This window comes from Colletotrichum destructivum, chromosome 3, assembly GCF_034447905.1.
Source record: "Colletotrichum destructivum chromosome 3, complete sequence".
Classification (NCBI taxonomy): Eukaryota; Fungi; Ascomycota; class Sordariomycetes; order Glomerellales; family Glomerellaceae; genus Colletotrichum; species Colletotrichum destructivum.
In genome coordinates, this window is record NC_085898.1 from 3,919,372 (window position 1) to 3,937,384 (window position 18,013).

The 18,013-nt window shown below is 54.9% G+C and overlaps 3 protein-coding genes across 3 annotated transcripts; all 3 read right to left on the reverse strand.

Annotated features, from left to right (window-relative positions):
• Window positions 1–2,606, reverse strand: CDEST_05288 (uncharacterized protein). Its single transcript, XM_062921447.1, has 5 exons — window positions 1,883–2,606; window positions 1,742–1,775; window positions 1,346–1,678; window positions 1,196–1,295; window positions 1–1,148 (listed from the first exon to the last, which is right to left on the reverse strand). Exons 1-5 carry the CDS (start codon window positions 2,558–2,560, stop codon window positions 269–271), a joined length of 2,025 nt encoding a protein of 674 aa, XP_062777498.1. The 5' UTR covers window positions 2,561–2,606; the 3' UTR covers window positions 1–268.
• Window position 2,607: 1 nt separating this feature from the next.
• Window positions 2,608–4,124, reverse strand: CDEST_05289 (Putative ubiquitin-conjugating enzyme E2, ubiquitin-conjugating enzyme/RWD). Its single transcript, XM_062921448.1, has 4 exons — window positions 3,951–4,124; window positions 3,801–3,895; window positions 2,870–3,726; window positions 2,608–2,806 (listed from the first exon to the last, which is right to left on the reverse strand). Exons 1-4 carry the CDS (start codon window positions 4,010–4,012, stop codon window positions 2,675–2,677), a joined length of 1,146 nt encoding a protein of 381 aa, XP_062777499.1. The 5' UTR covers window positions 4,013–4,124; the 3' UTR covers window positions 2,608–2,674.
• Window positions 4,125–4,504: 380 nt separating this feature from the next.
• CDEST_05290 (uncharacterized protein) lies at window positions 4,505–6,045 on the reverse strand. Its single transcript, XM_062921449.1, has 2 exons — window positions 5,405–6,045; window positions 4,505–5,206 (listed from the first exon to the last, which is right to left on the reverse strand). The coding sequence occupies exons 1-2, from the start codon at window positions 5,557–5,559 to the stop codon at window positions 4,690–4,692; spliced, it is 672 nt and encodes a 223-aa protein (XP_062777500.1). The 5' UTR covers window positions 5,560–6,045; the 3' UTR covers window positions 4,505–4,689.
• Window positions 6,046–18,013: the final 11,968 nt, after the last annotated feature.

Below are 18,013 nucleotides of genomic sequence, written 5' to 3' on the forward strand. Positions count from 1 at the left end.
GGGCCTGCCTAGCGTCGGAAAAAATAAAACTAAAACTAAAAAAGGTAAACAACTGTAGACATGCTTAAAAACAAGGAGTTTACAAAGAAGAGAGGAAGAAGAAGAAAAAAAGTTGAAACAACGCATCATTCTTGCTGTAACTCGATTGACCCCAGAAGCGTGGTCCTTGGAAACTGGTGACCGGCTCGGGGGGACAAAACGCAAAGACTACGACTAACTCTCTAACTCTGGTCGTGACGCCAAGAACCAAGGTACAGGCTGTCAACTCTCATGAAAACCAACCCATCCAACTCCAGCGATTAGATGACCTTTGCCCTTGCTCGCGGAGTGAACCTCCATTCAATCCCCTTCTCTCCACTGCGAGACCGTCATTACTTGTACCAGAAGCCGAAAACCCCTGAACTCTCAGAATCCCTGGGCCCATCGATCGCGGACTTCTCAGCATACCCAAGTGGTTCGGGGGTGGTCCGTTCCCAGTCTCGGTCCCGGCCGTAAACTCATCGGGGCACGTTGCAGTTGACGGCCTCCGCTCCTCTTGTATCGCGCGGGTCGTCCGCCAATCCGCTGCCGAAGTCCTCCGGGGCTGGGACCACCCGCCATGCAAATGCTCTGGTGGTCGAATTGTCACGTATTTTCCAAGACTGGCCTCCCTTCTGGGCACGATCGGACGCGCTCGCATGGCCTCCGGCCTGTCTTCCATTGACAATTTCATTCTGGACCTGGACTTGACCAGATTATGCGGCACCGATAATTGGGCATTGATGCGGCGCATGGCGTTTCGCGCTTTTTCTGGCTCCCAACAGTCATGGATGATGCTCAGTACGGGATTGATGGTTGGCGTAGGACGTGGAGACCACGGCGATCGGTGGTTGCGATATTTGATTACGGCTGTGGCAGAGGTCTCCAGCTTTGTCTCCATTTCGACAACGCCTTCAATAGCATGGGACCCGCTCTGGGAGGGGAATACAGAGTGTCTGTATCTGACGACGACCCGAAAATATTCTAGGCGAGAGTCTCCCAGCTGATATTCCAGGTCTTCAATCAGATCATCCGATCGTTCTCGGACGTGATCTGCTTGGTGTACAAGGCGAGGCTGCTCTAAATGGACATGCGCAAGCAGGAGTACTCTTTCACCATTACCCAGAGTCCTATAGACATGTTAGAAATTACCGGTCCCACCGAAGTAAAAGCTTACGTCTGTGTCGGGTTGTCCTGGATAATATCAAGTACGTAGTTACTCCCTGTAGGAATGATCTGAATACCCATGCTATGTATACACCCGTACTTGAAAGGATCTATGCGGGAGTCAGTATTTCACAAGAGATGAGCGACTACTTGGACATACCCTCAGCATACTGGTATCTGTCTCTGTCGGCTGCTAATTCATAATCACTATCATATATCCCGGGGCTAGGTGCTTCCTTCTGAGGTCGGCACACTTGTCCCGAGACCGTGATGGCTGTCCAAATGGACGTTGTGCTGCCATCAACGACTTTGAACTCTGGAGTGACAGCAATTCGAGGCAGGAGGGTCAACGGATCGTAAGTCGCACATCGTTCAGTAGCCGGACCAAAGGAGGGGGGGGAACTACGGTATGAGTGATAAGGTGACACCTCAACGCCATCGTAGGACAATTCGGGGTTGGCATGCGTACTGGTTCTTTCGGGACGGCGGTGTTCTGTACTAAATCAGCAAATCTTCCTATAACGCCATGGTAAAAAACCCGAGTTAAAAAACTCACGCTGTGCTTGTGAAATACTCCTAGGAAAGGCTGGCTGCTAAGCAGCCTTGGTTAGCCCGAGCGCCTGCCTAGGCCCCAAACCCCCTCTCTTCTTCACCACCACGAGGGGCTCGTCAGGCGGCTCCGGCGCACTTTCTAGACTCTCGTCCGTCTCAGCGCTCGTCCTTCGCCGGTTCCTCGTTCCTCCTCTATCGAGCCCTCCATAGCCACTCCCGAGTCTCTTGAGAACTCTAAGCGGCTGTGGGATTTCCGAAGGTCGCTCCGGTTCCGCCTCGTGGGCGAAAAACTCCATGTCAGTCGGCTCGCTCTCGATGGATGCCATGTCTCCGGCGGTTGCTGGATTTGTATAGTTGCAGATGTTGGGGCTCCTGTGGGTAGAGCCTGCTCACAAGTGCAGTACTGAAGCGATGGCGTCGGCGTGTCTCTGTACGTTCGTAGGCTTTCTAGGTCTTGCCACGAGTCTGCGTAGCTTTGGGCGCGAGTGGCGAGGCTTTTGGCGGTGGTGCTGTCGGCTGACCTGACGCGTCGGAGGCCGAAACAACGTCGTTTGGGCCTGGGCTTAACAGCACCAGCTGCGTCTCTGAAGTCACGGCACACGAAGCGTGATAGAAGAACTCCGGCGATGAGCGGGGGCACGACGGTTGCGAAGACGATGAGGACTACAAACACGGGCGGCGAGAGGCCCATAATGGAAAAAGGATAACGTGGAAGTGTGTATGCTTCTTGAGGATGGACACTTCCAAAGATGTTTGTTATGCGGGACCTTTTGGTAAAGATTATTGTAGTGGCTACGTAGAAGAGGCTGGAGGAAGAGGACATAGCTATCTATGGTAGTTATGGGCCAGCAACAGCAGAAGAAGTGGAACATGAAGGGAAGGATGCGTTACAAGGCTGTATAAGGAAGTCGCTATCATGAAGGGCAAGAGAAGGTCATCATTCCGTCGCAGGCACGCTCTGCATGCTACTACGTTTTTCAGGGGTCGCAGCGCCGCTTTTCCCCAATGTGCGCAGCAAGTTACCTACGGTGAGTTTCACATCACTCTCCTCCATCGGAAGAAAGTTGATCTACAGCGCAATTAGCACGATTATCTTTCTTCTTCAAAGAGGATCACATCTAGGATCACTCACAAGGTCATCGCCGCCTACCGACGCCGCTCCGTAAAGAACCGCCTCCGAAAGAGAGGCGATGATGCCCTTCTGCACTCGGTCTTCCCACACGCCTTCCCAGTTCCAGTCTCCGGGCTTCCTAGGAACCGCAGCGGCAGAACTACCGATGCTGATAGGCTTCCTCGCAATGGCGAACTCACTGCTGGCCGGTTTCGTCTCTGGCGCAGGAGGAGCAGGAGGATTCTCCTCATTTTTCTCCTCCTGGTCCCTTTTCCCCTCGGCACTGTCCCCGGGCCCCGTTTCCTCGTCTTCTCTCTCTTGAGGAACGGGGTCACCGATAAACACCTTGCCTGCCTGCCGCTGACGCGTCCGCCACGCATGCCAAGCACCAGGATTCCCCGCCGCCTCAAGTGGCACCGAGTCCAGCACGCTCTCGTCGTCGAACGTGCTCCGGATGTACCGCAAGACCTCGTACGTTGAAACGTCCCGCCTCGACGTGTCAAGATACCCCGGCCGGCCACCCAATGGCGTGGCCTTTGAGCTCGGCGTCGTCGCGGTGCTGGACGCGCCGTGCTTGGCGGGCGTTGCGGGCGGTTGTTGCTGGCCGCTGACCTGTCTGCTTCCCGCATTGCTCCGGCTGCCCCTCCCAAACCATGCCGGGAATCCGTGTCGCAGGCTGAAGCCGCCGGGTGGAAGACGCTCGGCGTCGGTGGCGCTGACGGTGCCGTTGTCCTGGATGTCGGTGGTGTACATGTATGTCGTCAATGGTGTTATCAAGGGATGGAACATGTCTGTTGAAAAGGTAACGAGTGGCGGCAGGCGTGGGTAAGTATCCGGAAATGATATTTGAAATCTGAGGATAGCCGTGGCATAAGGTCCTGTATGCATCTCAGTCTTGCCGTTTCCGCGCATGTCGCCCGTCTGACCATGGCAATGTCCCAGGATTCCATACCATGCCTCACGAACATGACTCCTGACCACAACATCGGGTCCCCAGGGGTTAGGCTCACAAAGACACCTTCGGGACAAGCCTGTTTCAGGCCGGCACTAGTACCAGAGGTTAGCGATCACATGTTTACTCTAAGTTGAGAAGATATCTCACAATTCGGCAAGGAGGTGCTGCCGTCTCAGTGACGGCATGCTGCCCATTCGTAGACTCGTCATTTTGGACGCTAATGGTCCTTAAATAAAGAAATGTTTGGTGAGCTGGAAGGCGCCCTTGATTAAGTGAAGAAAGTTGAGACGAGTTACGCAGGGCAATCGTTCATGCGTCGTGAGGCAAGACGGTCAAAAAGGGCGGTAAGGAATTCTGCCGGAACAGCCTCTTATCTCGATAATGATGTAGTCTATCTTATCGGTAACGAAGTTTAAATTACCCCACCATCTATCTGCCCAGTACCTAAGGTAGGTACGTCACGACTACCTTGGTACTTGGGTACTACCTAGGTGCTTACCCCGCCAAAAAATTGTTGTCGTCTCGGACATCTCGGTCGGTCAACTTCTCCCTCGCGGCGGGCGGCTCGGTCGGGGGACAACGAGGAAACAAAGGAAGGCTGAAGGAGCCCAGGAGTTGGCATGCCGTTGGCATGCCGTTGGCAACGTATTTCATGCTGTGCACAACAGAGTGATTCGCGAAAGAGGTTCCGGCCTCGGACCACGCAGATGTTGGCCTCATGATCTATTCACATCCGAGAGGCGATGTGCCTCATGCAAAAGACTGGCGGTTGCTGCTACTAAGCCCTGGCATCTCTGCGCCGACTATAATCACATGCAGTCCCTTCTCAGGCGTGTCACACCGAGCGAGCATCATGAACGGCGGCGGCAGGCTTCCCCGCTTAAATCTACCTCCCAAGTCTGGCCTCGATCTTGCTCTTCTCCTTCTGCTTCATCTCGGCCAACTCCTCCCTGGTGGTGTCGAACTTGGCGTTCACCTGGTTGAAAGGGTTCTCCGGACTCTTCTCAAACTCCTTCCTGATCTTGTCCTTTCTCTGCTGCAAACGCAGGCCCTGCCCCGTGCCATCGTCGTCCATCTCCTTGAGACGACGCTCCTCAAAGGCCGCATATGCCGCCTTGAACCGTCGCTCGGGGTGTCTGTCGATCTTGGCATTGGCGTCGGAAGCCGTCAGCGAGAGGGCGTCGAGGGCGTTGTCGATACCCGTGGCGTTGAGCGATGTGAGAGGGCCGCCGCTGCGATCGTCGTCGAGCTGCGACAGGTCGAGCCCACGTGTCTTCTTGACGGCCGTCTTGTTGTTTTTCGGGCCAGCCCGGCCGGGGGTGCTAGCCTCCTCTTCCTTCAGGAGGGCCTCCTTCTCGGCCTTCTTCCGAGCTGCCTCGGCCTTTTTGGCGGCTTCCGCCTCCCTGAATGATCACAGTGCGGTTAGCCATGGCGCTGGTTCAGTTTGTCTTTGCGGGGAAGCAGGAATCTCAAATGATTTGTGAGAAATGAGGGATGAATGTTGTGCCAAGGCACTGACTGTGTGTGATGGTGTGTTTGTGTGGTGCATCGTAGGACCTTGATGATGCCACCGTCTCGCTTGTGACTTTCCTACCACTTACTTCTTCGCGTTGCCCTTCGCACCCTTCGACCATTCAGCATCCTCGGCGGCAGCCTTCTTCGCGTCCTCGGCGGCGGCCTTTTGGGCCGCTGCCTCGGCCTTGCGGGCGTTTCCAGCGACCTTTTTGGTGTTGTCTGCTCCCTTCTTGCCGGCCATTTTGTCCTGCCTTCTAGTGGTGGTGCGTCAACGCTGTCCGGTGGTATGCGATGCGATGCAATGCGCTGCCACGCGCTGGTGCTGCTGGTGTTATATCCGCGCTGATTGTAGGTTGCTTGCTTGCTTGCTTGTCTGCTTGCGTGTGCCCGCGTGCTTGGTTCGTGGCTTGCGCCTGGTGGGTTGTTGCGTCAAGCAGGTCGTGCGTGGGTAAGTTGTGAAACCCGAGGGGAATGGGAGAGGGGAGAAAACAGGTTGGAAGCCGTTGTTGTCTCCTCCGCAATTGGACTGGACGGAAAATGGGCGGAGCGGAGCGTAGCGTTGCGTTGCGTTACATCGGATCCCCTCTGTGTAGGGCCGGTGAACCAGGTATCCGTAGGCACGAAAACATGGACGGACAGAAGAAGAATGAAGACAGTGACAAAGCCTAGAAAATGGACGGTGTGCCGGATTCTGGGTGGAATGAGAAGAGGGCGCGGTGAAGTCCTCCTAATTCTTCATCCTGCTCAAGGCGCAAATACGCTGCCTCAAGGCCGCAATAAGTGGTTCAAGGGACATGAACACGATCATAATGGAACCACGCCTCGAGTAATCAGGGGCAGAAAGCCCAGCATAGATAGGCAGTGCTATCTTCCCTCATCCCCGAGAGTCAGCCGTAGCGTGACAACCGACCCCATGACCCAGGCAGAGGCCGCCTTACCTCGCATCGCATCGCATCGGTAGCTTCTCCCTTGCCTCTGCATGCTGCGTAAGACAACTAGGCTAATGAATAATACGACCCCTCAGTCAGAAGAGTCAGAACCGCTTCCCCTTCACCCGCTCGGTGATGAAGTCGCAACCCGAGCCACAGTGTCGGGTGTCGTGCGACGCACGGTACGGGCGATTGTGGGGCTCCAGAGCGGGATCAAGGGCCCACACACCGCAGGCTCAACATGCGTCACTCGCAGCTCCCGTTGAGCTCCCAGCTGCGTTGCCCCTCCCCCCGTTCTCTCAGAGGTACCTTGCCAGACCATTGTTCTCGTTCGTACCGAGACGTCAAGATGGGCGTTCCACCTGCACACAGTACTCGAAATCTTGTCTGCACAGAACTTGTGAGGAACCGACAAGACAGGACATGATGGCCAAGTCCATCGCCGTTAATCACCTCCCGCTGTCCGCACTACACAGAACGACTGCCAAACATCGTGTCCCCCGCAGCGGACCCCAACGTTGTTCAAGACCACCGGTTGGTTGGGTGTCTTACTTCCTTGCCCGACTGTAATCCCGCCTGGTTGTTCACCGCACCTGGCGTGCGTGCCGTGGTTGCTATACTCAATCAGAAGCCCGTATTCGTGCCTGCTCTTACACCGACCGGATGCAAGTCTTCCTCTCATGGACGCGCGCTAGCTTTCGGGTCAAGTCCTCGTCGTACAAGATGTATCCTGAACCCCATGGCAATGTACCAGGCCATACCCCCATGCTTGTGCTTCACCGAGTGGATGTAAGCCACTCGGGCAGAGATTCGGTCAGCACGAGCTGCAGCACCCTGCCCTATTCAGATTCGAGGCCGACCGTCGTAGGTCCTTGAACCCGTGCCGTATGCAGCTAGCTATCGGAGACTCACGACTTGCAGACACGCATGCGTTGCCATGTCTGACAGCCCTCCATCCATGATATGACAGGAAAGTTCTTGCCCACTAGCCGTCGACCCTCGCTAGATATCGATCGGATCCAGACTCATCGGACCGCAGCTACGTGGGCAATCTCTTCCTGCTCGTGCATTGTTGCCACTCGCCAACTCCTGGACGCTGTCAGCAACTCCAGATGCCGCCGACCTTCTCTTGTTCTGTGAAACGAGAAGCCACATCAACAATGGTTCACTCGGCGAAACGGGACTGACCGGAACTCTATGTTCGCCCTAGCATCTTAGGCAGCCCTGCCCGTCTCCCAACGACCGCGACACACAGCGCATTTCCACAAAAACGGCGATCAACTTCTGCATACGCTAGCCGGGAAGCTGACAGGCTTGTGAAGTCCAATCCATGGCCAAGTAGCAGACTTGGATGATGACATCCGCAAGCCGCAGTCACCAACTGGGCCCGTCTTCAAAAATATTTGCTTGAGACTATATCACAGAGCCGCTTCTTCCTGCAAGCGCAGCGTCTTTCGCAATAGTAGTGAGAAATTGGTGTACACGTCAGCCCTGCTCTGACGTGTTAAGGCCCTGCGGTGCGGTCGACGGAGGACACGCAACTGCGCCCAGCCAAGGTGTCGTGGTACTCGACATCGCATGGGCCTTCAGGAGCCAGTTGTTCGAGAAAAACCCTCCTCGGGGCGCTTCAGTCTTTCCGGAGCCTCCAATGGTTTCAATGCAAACCATGCTATGAACGGTCGTGAGGCTCTCTGGCACGGCCCACCAAGGTTTCTGACCCAAGCGGTCCAACTTATACGATCATTTGGAGACTGATGAGCCCACGAATGGATCGAACCGTAGCCGGGATCAGAGTGTGGCCGCCAGCTTTGACGCTCATGACCGCCGAGGCTGAGCGTATGTATCCTGATCTTTTGAGAAGCAGCGGTGTAAGGCAATTTTCCACTGGCCACGAGGCCTAGTATGGACCCATGGGAGCCACGTATCACGGCGACCGCAATATCAGCATGCTGCGTGCGAGCCGTAGATCTCCAATGAAGTGGTTCCCGGATGCCCCGGAGCCTTGCCCCGTCATCAAACAGCCTGGGCGGCGGAAGCCAACAAGCAAAGCTGGATAACCAAGGGGATCGAAATGACAGCAGACGTCAAGGGGGACAAGATGAGGCGAGCGAAATAGGGCCGGCCGTCCCCGTTCAGGCTGCCAACCAGGATTGTTGCACCGCAACCGCCATGCTGAAAGCTGTGTGACGTGAGGACGCCCCTGGAAGGTTGTAGCGGCTTTGAAGAACGCCTGCTTCAGGAACGACTGGGGACCCAAGAGGCACATGTGGTGGGCATGGAAGCTCTGCCCTGGGGTAGATTGAAGTCGGGCATGCCGTACCGGGAGGCTAGGCCGGTATAGTGACTTCCATGCTCCTCTTCTTGGCCATGGGCTATGGTGCCGGCCATCCTTGCATCTTTCCTGGCTCGAGACAAAAATGAGTTGTTCTCGAAGGCGGTGAGAGATCTACAGGGCTGTAACGGGTTGGTAGGTGACATGTCACATGTCGATTACGGGGGAAACTTACAAGGGGCACATGGCAAAGCTCAACACCGGCGTCAAGCTTTTAAGGCGTCCAGCCTAGCGATATTGTGGTGGAGAATCACCCCTTTCCGAGACCAAGATCATCTCAGCTGGCGGCGCGGTGGTTTACCGAGCCGGTGAGCCGACTTGACCGAAGGTGAGTGAGGTGAGGTTTCAGGCCGGTGAGCCCATGGGAGTGGGGGGTGGGGTGAGCTCTTAGTACCCGTGGTTATAAAGTCCTGATGAGTGACGACGACGACGCAATATCCCTGAGGGTATATTCTAGTAGATTGTCATAGGAAGGCTGCAGAGAGCTGCAACAAGGTGCTTTGAGTCGCCAGTATGGATGAGGTCCAAACATGCTGAGGTGAGAGTTTGCTCCTGGCTGCCATTATCTCCATCCCTCCAGAAACGGATACACAGCTTTCCGAAACCTATAGAGAGTGGAAGGCAAAGACGTAGCAGCTCCCAGTCAAGTCGAATGATTGGCCTTGGATCGAGAGACTCCGCGGTTCCAAGGACAATTCAGTAAATGGATTATTACGTAGGCTAGATGCGTTGATGGAATGGATCACGGGGCGACTTCTTTCATTCAATCTCTTGACACAGACAGGGCCGATAGTGTTGATGTTGACTGCGAAGTAGATGAGAACTTTTGGCTCGAGTTAAGGATGGTGACAAAAAAAAAGGGGGTAAGAAGAAGAAAGGGAGTGCAACGACATCCTGAGCATATTTAGTGAACTCCGAATGAAAAAAATGTATAAATCATGGTCTGGTATTGCGGAATTTAACCACATTATCTCCCCGGCGTGGGCTCGAACCACGAACCTCCAGATTAACAGTCTGACGCGCTAGCCAATTGTGCCACCGGGGATACACTGACAAGTGTGAGTAGAGGACAGGACTCTGTTGTGCATTGACCGCATTTCTTCCAACCATATTCTAGCAGGTCTTCTGGATGCTTCGCGGTGGGAGTGCTCCAGGGCTAGGGCCACCAAGAAGCGGAGAATGTGTGGTCACAAGTTGTGGTAGCTTCAGTCATTGGCTAGCAATTGGTATATATTCCACACACATGGGGGTTGTTCACTCATCCGTCGTCGCAAACGCTCCCGACTGAATAAGTGCTGTCTGGTAGTTGGGCAGTAGTCTCGCCAGGTTCAGCCACAACGAGTGTCACGTTTGGGGAGAGATGCATGTAACGGAAATGGGAAAGAATCGAAGTCCTAACCGGGGCTGGCTGTTGTAGAGGAAGCCTACGGGGACGCACGTGTCGTCTCTGAAAAGCAATATGAAGGCCTGTTTGAGGCATTCGGTCAACGGATGGAAGGAGATGATCGGGTGCCAATCTTGGGTGATTTGGTTGATTAAGGAAGGCTCTACCTGGTACATAGGCTTACAACAAGGGGGGTCCTGGTCGATTGTATGCCACTGGGACACGCAAGCGAGCCGTTCCTCTAGCGTCGTCCTCTTACGGACGACGCGGTGTTGATGGATATGATACATACCGCTGAACGATTAGGTCTTGGCGGTGTGAAACAAAGGAAGCGTGACCAGTTGCCAGCAGATAGTCGATGATGGGGGCCATAAATTCAGAATGCCCTGTTGCAGATGGCTCGATATTCGGTCTCGCTCTCAATGCATGCAGGCGGATACCGAGAAACAATTAGATGCAAGGGTACTGCATATTCTACCCGTGGGTGGATGAGGTAGATTGAGAGCGCAGCCAAACCGACGTATGAGCCTCCTCGTGAGGAGTGAAGTGCGGGATCAAAATGGTTCTTCGCTAGATGGATGGTTGATCAATAACTATTGGCCGCTTTGAATGCATTGGTAGGCGGAGCTTGGCACAGGTAGGCCGGCCTTCATAGTCGTTAGCCAGCAGCCGCGTCTTGATGATGAGATGTGAACGGCAATCAATTCCCAACGAGCAGGGCCAGGCAATATCGCGTCAGGCCGATGATCGGTGTGGGCGGTATCGAAGGGCTGGTGTTGCAGCCACAAAAGGAAATAATGATCAGATGATGCCGTGCGAGTTCTTGGTTCGTCGATATGAGGAGATGCAGATCTTGAACTGAAAACACCGAAGCAAGTCTCAGGTCATTGTTATTTGCCGAGCAAGCGGCTAGGAGTAAGCAGAAGTGGTTATTGTATATGGAGGGCGAATGACAGAGTCCAGTCGTATCAAGTTCGGAACATACCCGCCGTTTGCTCCCCTTCTACTTTCTGCCTCCCTCGAGACATCAACATGAGGAGGGAGACGGCATGTTGCAGACAGATCGAGGTGGAATGGCGAAACGGATACGAGTGGACGAGTGACGATATTGACTGGAACCGCAATCGAATGTTCCCACATAGGTAGGTAGGTACAATGAGCATCTATCTACAGGCAAGTAGTGGCATGAGGTATGTGGAATTGTCCAGTACTGGAGAAGGAATTAGAAAATGCGGTCAAACACTTTCCTTGGCCCAGGCACTGAGAAGGAATACGAATACCTACCTACCTACCTAGGCAGAGAGGCACGGATATAGGATACCTGCATTCCTAGGAGGGTACCTCCGCAAGAAGGGAGGGAGACATGGTCACGTCGTGTCTCCCTTCCGTCCCTCCTGGACCCGTTTACCCCATGTCTGAGGTGTTGGAACTTGGACTTGCTTGGTACATTAACGGCCTCTCTGCCTTCCTCGCCGCGTCGGCCTTTTCATTCCTTTCTTTTTCAGACCACATGGCCCGCGACCCCGATCCATGATCCACGATCCACCGTCTTTGCATTCCAGGCACATACCCTAGGTACTCTGTAGTGTAAGTGCCTCTCTCCCCCTTAGCTCATGGCATACCGGCCAAGAAACGCCATGAGGCATATCTGCACCCGAGGAAATCGCCGTCCAGCTGCGCTTGCGCACCCATATGCATGCCCCATTGCCCATCTCTTCACTGGACCTAAGATTCCCGTCAACAAAAAGAAACTTACATGTGGAAGGTACAGGCAGACCGATCAGAGAAGTTACGTGCGTATATCCGTATAGGGCCATCCCCTGTCGAACATCGTTTTCTCACCGACTGCGTCCAACCTGCGCAACCCATGGAGGTGCATGCCAGATCGACAACCACTGCCCAGATGGAAACTACAACCCTCTCAACGTTGATCTAACGTGCTAAGATACGTAGCCAAGGCGATGCCTCTCGGGGCCACAGAGCTACACAATATGATCATCCCCATGGACAAAATATCCAACATAAGTCTCAGGTGTAACACTAAGCCAATCGCAAGGTTTCTGTAGAAACGCAGTGTCAATAAAGAAAATGACAACGACGACGACGACGATGGTCATGGGGAGCAGCCGAGCTGGAAAAAGAAACGAACCGATTCTCGTCAGCCGTCAGCCATCCATCATTTCTCACACATTGCATCCACCGCCAATCGCTCACCCTTGGTTCCACGCTTCCTTTTTTCCATCCATCGCCAATCCTTCCGCACACCCCACCCAACCGGCCAACCTGCACAAAGCTGTTCTAATGTACGAATACTTGGTCGTGGCCCCGCCCGTCCTTTGTCGCCGCGTAAATTCGATCGCCAATCGACACAGCTGAGACAGGCCCTCTAGATCGACGGCAACTAACACACTGGGAATGACAGAATGACATGCAATCTGACAAGACTAAGACAAGCTATCGGGTCACACTCGAACGATAACAACAGCGACGACGACGACATCGGAACACACACTCAGAGCAGACTGAGCAGTAGTCGTGGAGCACAGCACAAATGCTTGTGCAGGGAGCGGATACCAAGGCGATAAGCGTCCACCGCAAACACTTGCAGTAGCCGGCCATTCCAGCACTACGCACCCACCTCGTCGCACAGTCAGCACAGCTCCTAACAAATACCTTGATTTTGAACATGGGCAAAATGCAGCCCGCACTTTCCAGCCACTTGGGACGGGTCGGACGGAAACATCACATCGTAGTAGTATCGGCATTTCTGCGCAACATGGTTCAAGCTCCGCTTCCGCTCTCCACCCCCTTTTCGAGCCCATTGACCGGCGTCTCGCATGTGCTGCGAGTTGATCATCATCACGAAACACGATTGTTTGATTCGTCCGGCAAGCCGGATGTTTCTCCCCCGTGATGGAAATATGGTCGCAAATGACGGGCATCCTTGACCCTGAAATTGCTCTTCGTACCCAGACACTCAACCCGGCCGTTGGGAACGCCCCCTGCTCCTATCCCCACTCGGTCTGGGATTCAAGGTGTTCCCGTACCTAGCGGCCCATAATACAGGACAAGCGTGAGATAATATGTACTATGATGAGAATGAGGGGAGAAAACTTCCAGAGCGCCGGGCCGCTCGCTGTCGGTATATCCATCGTCGCCTCGTCGTGAAATCATCCGCGCTCATCACACAAAGTTGAAAGGAGCGTCGTTGATGCCCAGCGCCAGGGGCGCATCATAACAACCCCCACAGGAATAAGAAAAGCCTCCTAACTCAACACCGGTCGCCCGGGCCAGTATTCTCTCTAGCAGTCAGTCTCCTGAAGCTACTGGGCAACCAGCAGCCAGCCGGCTTGCCGACTGCGCAGCTGCATCTCAAACATCCAAGAACTCCTCGTTGCCTCCTTTCCGTCTCTCCAAAAAGGCCACAAACCCCCTCAGAGGTGTGTAACCACGGTTGGTGGGGTTCTGTGCGGAACCCACTCCACCTCATTTAGGAAGTGGCAGAGAAGCCCAACACAATCCACCGAAGAATTTGAAGCATCTGAGAATGGAGATATGACTGAGAGCCATCAGGATCCCTCCCCGGCAAGACCGAAGGTGATTCTGAAACCGACAACGGGGGGTCAAGGTTCACAGATCAGCTCTTGAAGCAGGGACATACCTTGAGCTTGCCAAATCTAGCGAGCCCCGTTCCTGACGTTGACAGGTCATGTGGTTGACAATTTCAAACCCGGCCGTCCCATCGGAGGAGCGAACCCCCCCTTTTCTTTTTTCCTGGATACTCCCAACACGCGGAAGCAGTTAGGCTTGACAAGGGGAGACTGGGAACACATCCCCAGCCATTCGGCTGCTCCCCTTTGATGGGTCGCCAAGCGCCGCGTGGCAAAAGGCTAGGAGACTTTCGACTGCCCCTGAGATCCGGTCATCCGGGTCCAGAGAACATTTCACTTGAACGAGGTGGCGTCGTTCTATGTATCAATACCCCCTATCCTTGGACAGGTTTGCAAGCAGCGCTCCGGTAGTCATGTTGTGGCACAGACCCAAGCGTGATCGTAACAATATCACACGATGAGGCACAATACCGGTCAAACATGACAAAACCTCGATCGCGCAATGGCGGCCATGACGACTTGCGGAGATTCAACCCCCAGTCGATCGGTCGACTACTCGATTGTTCTCTCTGCGCGGGCCCTGCCGGGAGCATCCGCCCATGGCGATTTTACCGCCGCCGGAGACATGCAGAAAAACACACATACATGTTCCATAAACCACACCGTCTCTATTGCATTGCGGAGGAAGAATTGCGATCTTTGGAGTTTGAGCGACAACGCCAGCGCGCCGACTGACGACACAAACGTGGCAGAAAGACGTCCATATCTTGAGCTCCTTCGGTCTAGTCAAAGCTCACCTGCATAACATTGCTACATACATGACGAAGACCCTGCTTCGATTAGGCGGCGCCTGCTGCGTTCATGTCCCCAAACGAATATGACCACGGTTCCGAAGCGTGCCATCGATAGCAACGTTCGAAGCAAAGAACGAGATGCGGCACTCATGCGCCTTTCTTTTCTTTTTCGTCATCGAGAACACTCTCACGGAATTCCAAGCCACGTACCCGGGGCGACGGAAAGAGCAATCACATTCGTTTCCGAAAAGCGGCTCGGAACAGCTGCTATTGAGGGTAGTGACTTAGGAATCCTCTCAATGCATTCTGCGATGGAGGCGACGACAATCGGCCATGGGACAATCAAGCGTTGTGGCAGAAGGCCTGGACCGCCTGTGAGCTACCCATGTGCAGATACAAGGCGATACCTCTGCCATTATTCTCTGTACGAACCATCTACCTGGCGTTTCGGCACCGGTTCCGGCACTCGCCCGATCATGGCCCAGAGGAACGGTTGTATGGGGTGCTTGGACGCCTCGCCGGGATGTCAGGCCGGGCCCCCTTGATCTAGTACAGAAACGAAAGCCAATTTCCCTGATTGTGATTAACCTAGAAGGGAATCACCGCCTTTTCGTTTTGCGGGCCGACTTGTTTCGAGGTGCTATCCCCCCTTCTCCTTCTCGCTGTCTCTGCTCAGGCGTGGAGTAAGAAGCTCAGCTTTCTTTTCAGCGGTCGACGAGACTTGAAAATTACACGCTGAGGAGACAAGAGCTATGACCGCGGGAGGCCAGGATATGACCAGGTTCGCCAACCTCGTAGGCGCGGATGCTATCCGGTCACGCTGGGGAAGGGGCCTAGTAGACGACAGCCAGCTCCACGCGGTCACAACGACTTGTCCAATACTGCACGCCTCCATCTTGTCATCAAAGGCCGATAATTTAATAATGACAAACTCTGTTTCCGGGCTGGAGTCGCTCGGCCAAGGTTGAAGTGACGAAACGGCTTGCTCAAGTTGACCCCAAGTTGGCCGACAGTGCACCTGGCGACTGCGGGGGAGTCGGAAGTTGTCAACGCCACAGACATCCTGGACAGCGCCATGAGGCTCCTTACCCGCGGCAGAGAGACATGGCGACCCTGATTGAGGATGATTTATGGGCGCCACACTGCGTCGCAGACTCGCAGCACATCGTAAAAGGAATGATATCAGATGGTTCTGGACAGGGACCGACTGGCCCTTCGTCTGTCCATCTCGTTCATGTCTTGCAAGCTGGGTAGACCACTGGTGCCAGCGAGGGGAGGGGGGCAAGTGAAGAGAAGGACAGGCCTGTGAACACACGGGCACTTGGCTCGAAACCGCCCGTTGTGCCCAAGCTCGACTGCTCGAGCCCAAGCCCACATACACGCCAACCGACGCTCTCATTTTCCTCACGTCAAACCTTGCGCTGACGTTCAGTCCCTTGACCTTGTCCGAATGGACCATCAATTTGGAAAGTGGCAGGCTGGCAAACAGCACGCTCCTGGATGTCACCTGCCGTTCCGGCTGCCGCAACACCCACATTGGCTGTTCAGTTGTAACAATCGAGCCCGAGCGCTTCTGCACGATGCCGAGCAGTCAGGCACGGCAAGCCTCAAGCAGGCGGTAGGTACACGGCGTGGCAGCCGAACTGTCTCGTTCTCTACGAATTTCACGCTCCAGGCATTCATCAATCATGACGGCGCTGCCAGGATTGCGTCCGATCTCACCTGAGATACGCAGCCAAGGCGGTCCCTCTACAAGGTATTCGTAGGTACGGGGCCACAGAAATTCAAATGACGGGGCGGGCCAGGGTCGTGGTCTTGTCGAGAGGAAGGCCTTTCAACTCAATAATAACCCCGGTTCGCTTTCATTTGTCGTGGCTCGTGTTTGCAACCTCACCGACACGACGGATGCATCTGGAGAAGTGCGGCCTGTCCACCCAACTCTCTGCTGCTGGTTACCCAGTCTGTTGGTTCGTCTCCAATACCCACATTCGCTATTTAATCAAGGTGACACCAGGGCCATCTCGTGTGACCCCATGCTGCGTGGGACCGCCGACGACTACTGTATCTGTAGGCTACGCCAGGGCAACGCCAGTCAGTCAGTCAATCCGTCACTGACAAGGCGGCAAAGGTCCAACCTCCAGGCGCCTCCATTCCGGTTGTGCGGGTTGTGCTCTCCCGAGATGCGAAAAAGCCTGCCTCGAGAGGGATCCGGGGCGACGTAAGGGTCGTCCGTCGAACAGGACAACTAACAAACAGGCTGATTATTTGCCAGCGCAACAGCCCCCGTCATGCGGAGTAAGATGCAGCGTCAAGTGACCAGGCGCGCACAAGTAAGATGCCGACATGTCACGATATGACTCTTTGGGGGAGGGGGATGGCCAAAGGGATGGATGAGAATCTGAGGTTGGGCTTGCATCGCCGCCCTGCCTGAGAAGAAGCTCTACACCGTTTGTCGGAGGGGGTAAGTTAAGCGTGCATGCTGTTGTCATTGCCATTCCAATCGGAAGCTGTCATGGCCAAGGGTGCACGGGGCAGACCAACACAACGCCTGAGCAAGCTGCAGCCCCGAGGGTCGCCATTTTCAGACGTCACGGCACATGTTACAGTACCCACGCTACGCTCGCCACCTACCTTGCTTTGTGGTTGCGGTCACAGGCAGGCAGGCGGGAAATCGTCTCGGCCGATAGCGAGAGGTGTGCGACGTTTGAGACGCGCATCCCTCCCCCCACAGCCGCATACGGCCGCTGCAAGCAAGCTGTAATAAGAACTGTACGACCACGGGTGCTCTCTCGTATCCGGTAGCACGCCGAAGCAAGCACTTGACTGGCTTGTGCAGACCTAGTGGTCGATGTTGTCTGTGCCGGGTGATGGACGGGAACACGAGTCCATCGGGAGGCTCAAGGATTTCGGCAAACAGGCTCCGAGTAGGTAGCGTAGGTAGACGGACGGCAGCAGCAGCAGCAGCAGCAGCAGGGTACGGGAGCGGCAGCGGCAGCGGCAACGACAGCGGCATCTTTTTTCTCCTTTCTAATCCTTACATGCCGACTGTAATGCATCAGCTGTCGAAGTCCGGCGGCAGGGACAGTGCGCAGCCCTGGTCATTCGATTCACCGCCTCTAAAAAGCGACGGAAGGGGGGACGGCGAGACGAGGGGGAGATGATTATATCAGCCGGCTCAGTTCTGTTGCCGCATGGCCTGTACAGTATTCGTAGGGCGTGACAAGCTCCGCATGCCACAGGAAACGTCTCCGCGTCCCACCTCACCCGACCAGGCCCAACAATGGGGACGGGCGGACAGCGGCAACAGGATTGAGGGAACCTAGGATGATCCGTCAGGACGAATCCCCCGTCTCCTCCCAAAAAGCTAAGGATATTGTACTGTCGCTCACCGCAAAAGATCAGACAGCGCGGGGAACCGATTCAGTACAGGCTGTGGTCTTGTGGAGGAGGCGGTCTACGATGTACAGGGTATTCACCACGAGTGAGCCACAGGGGCAGCCTGGTCTCCCCAATTAGCCCGCCCTCCACCGCTAGCGTTTGACCAGCCCTCGGCCGGTGGTTTGTCGTTTTCATCCAACGTTTAATGTCGACCCCCCTGCCGCAGCAGAGAGCCATGCGACCCAAGTGCCGGGGGTGTAAAACCTT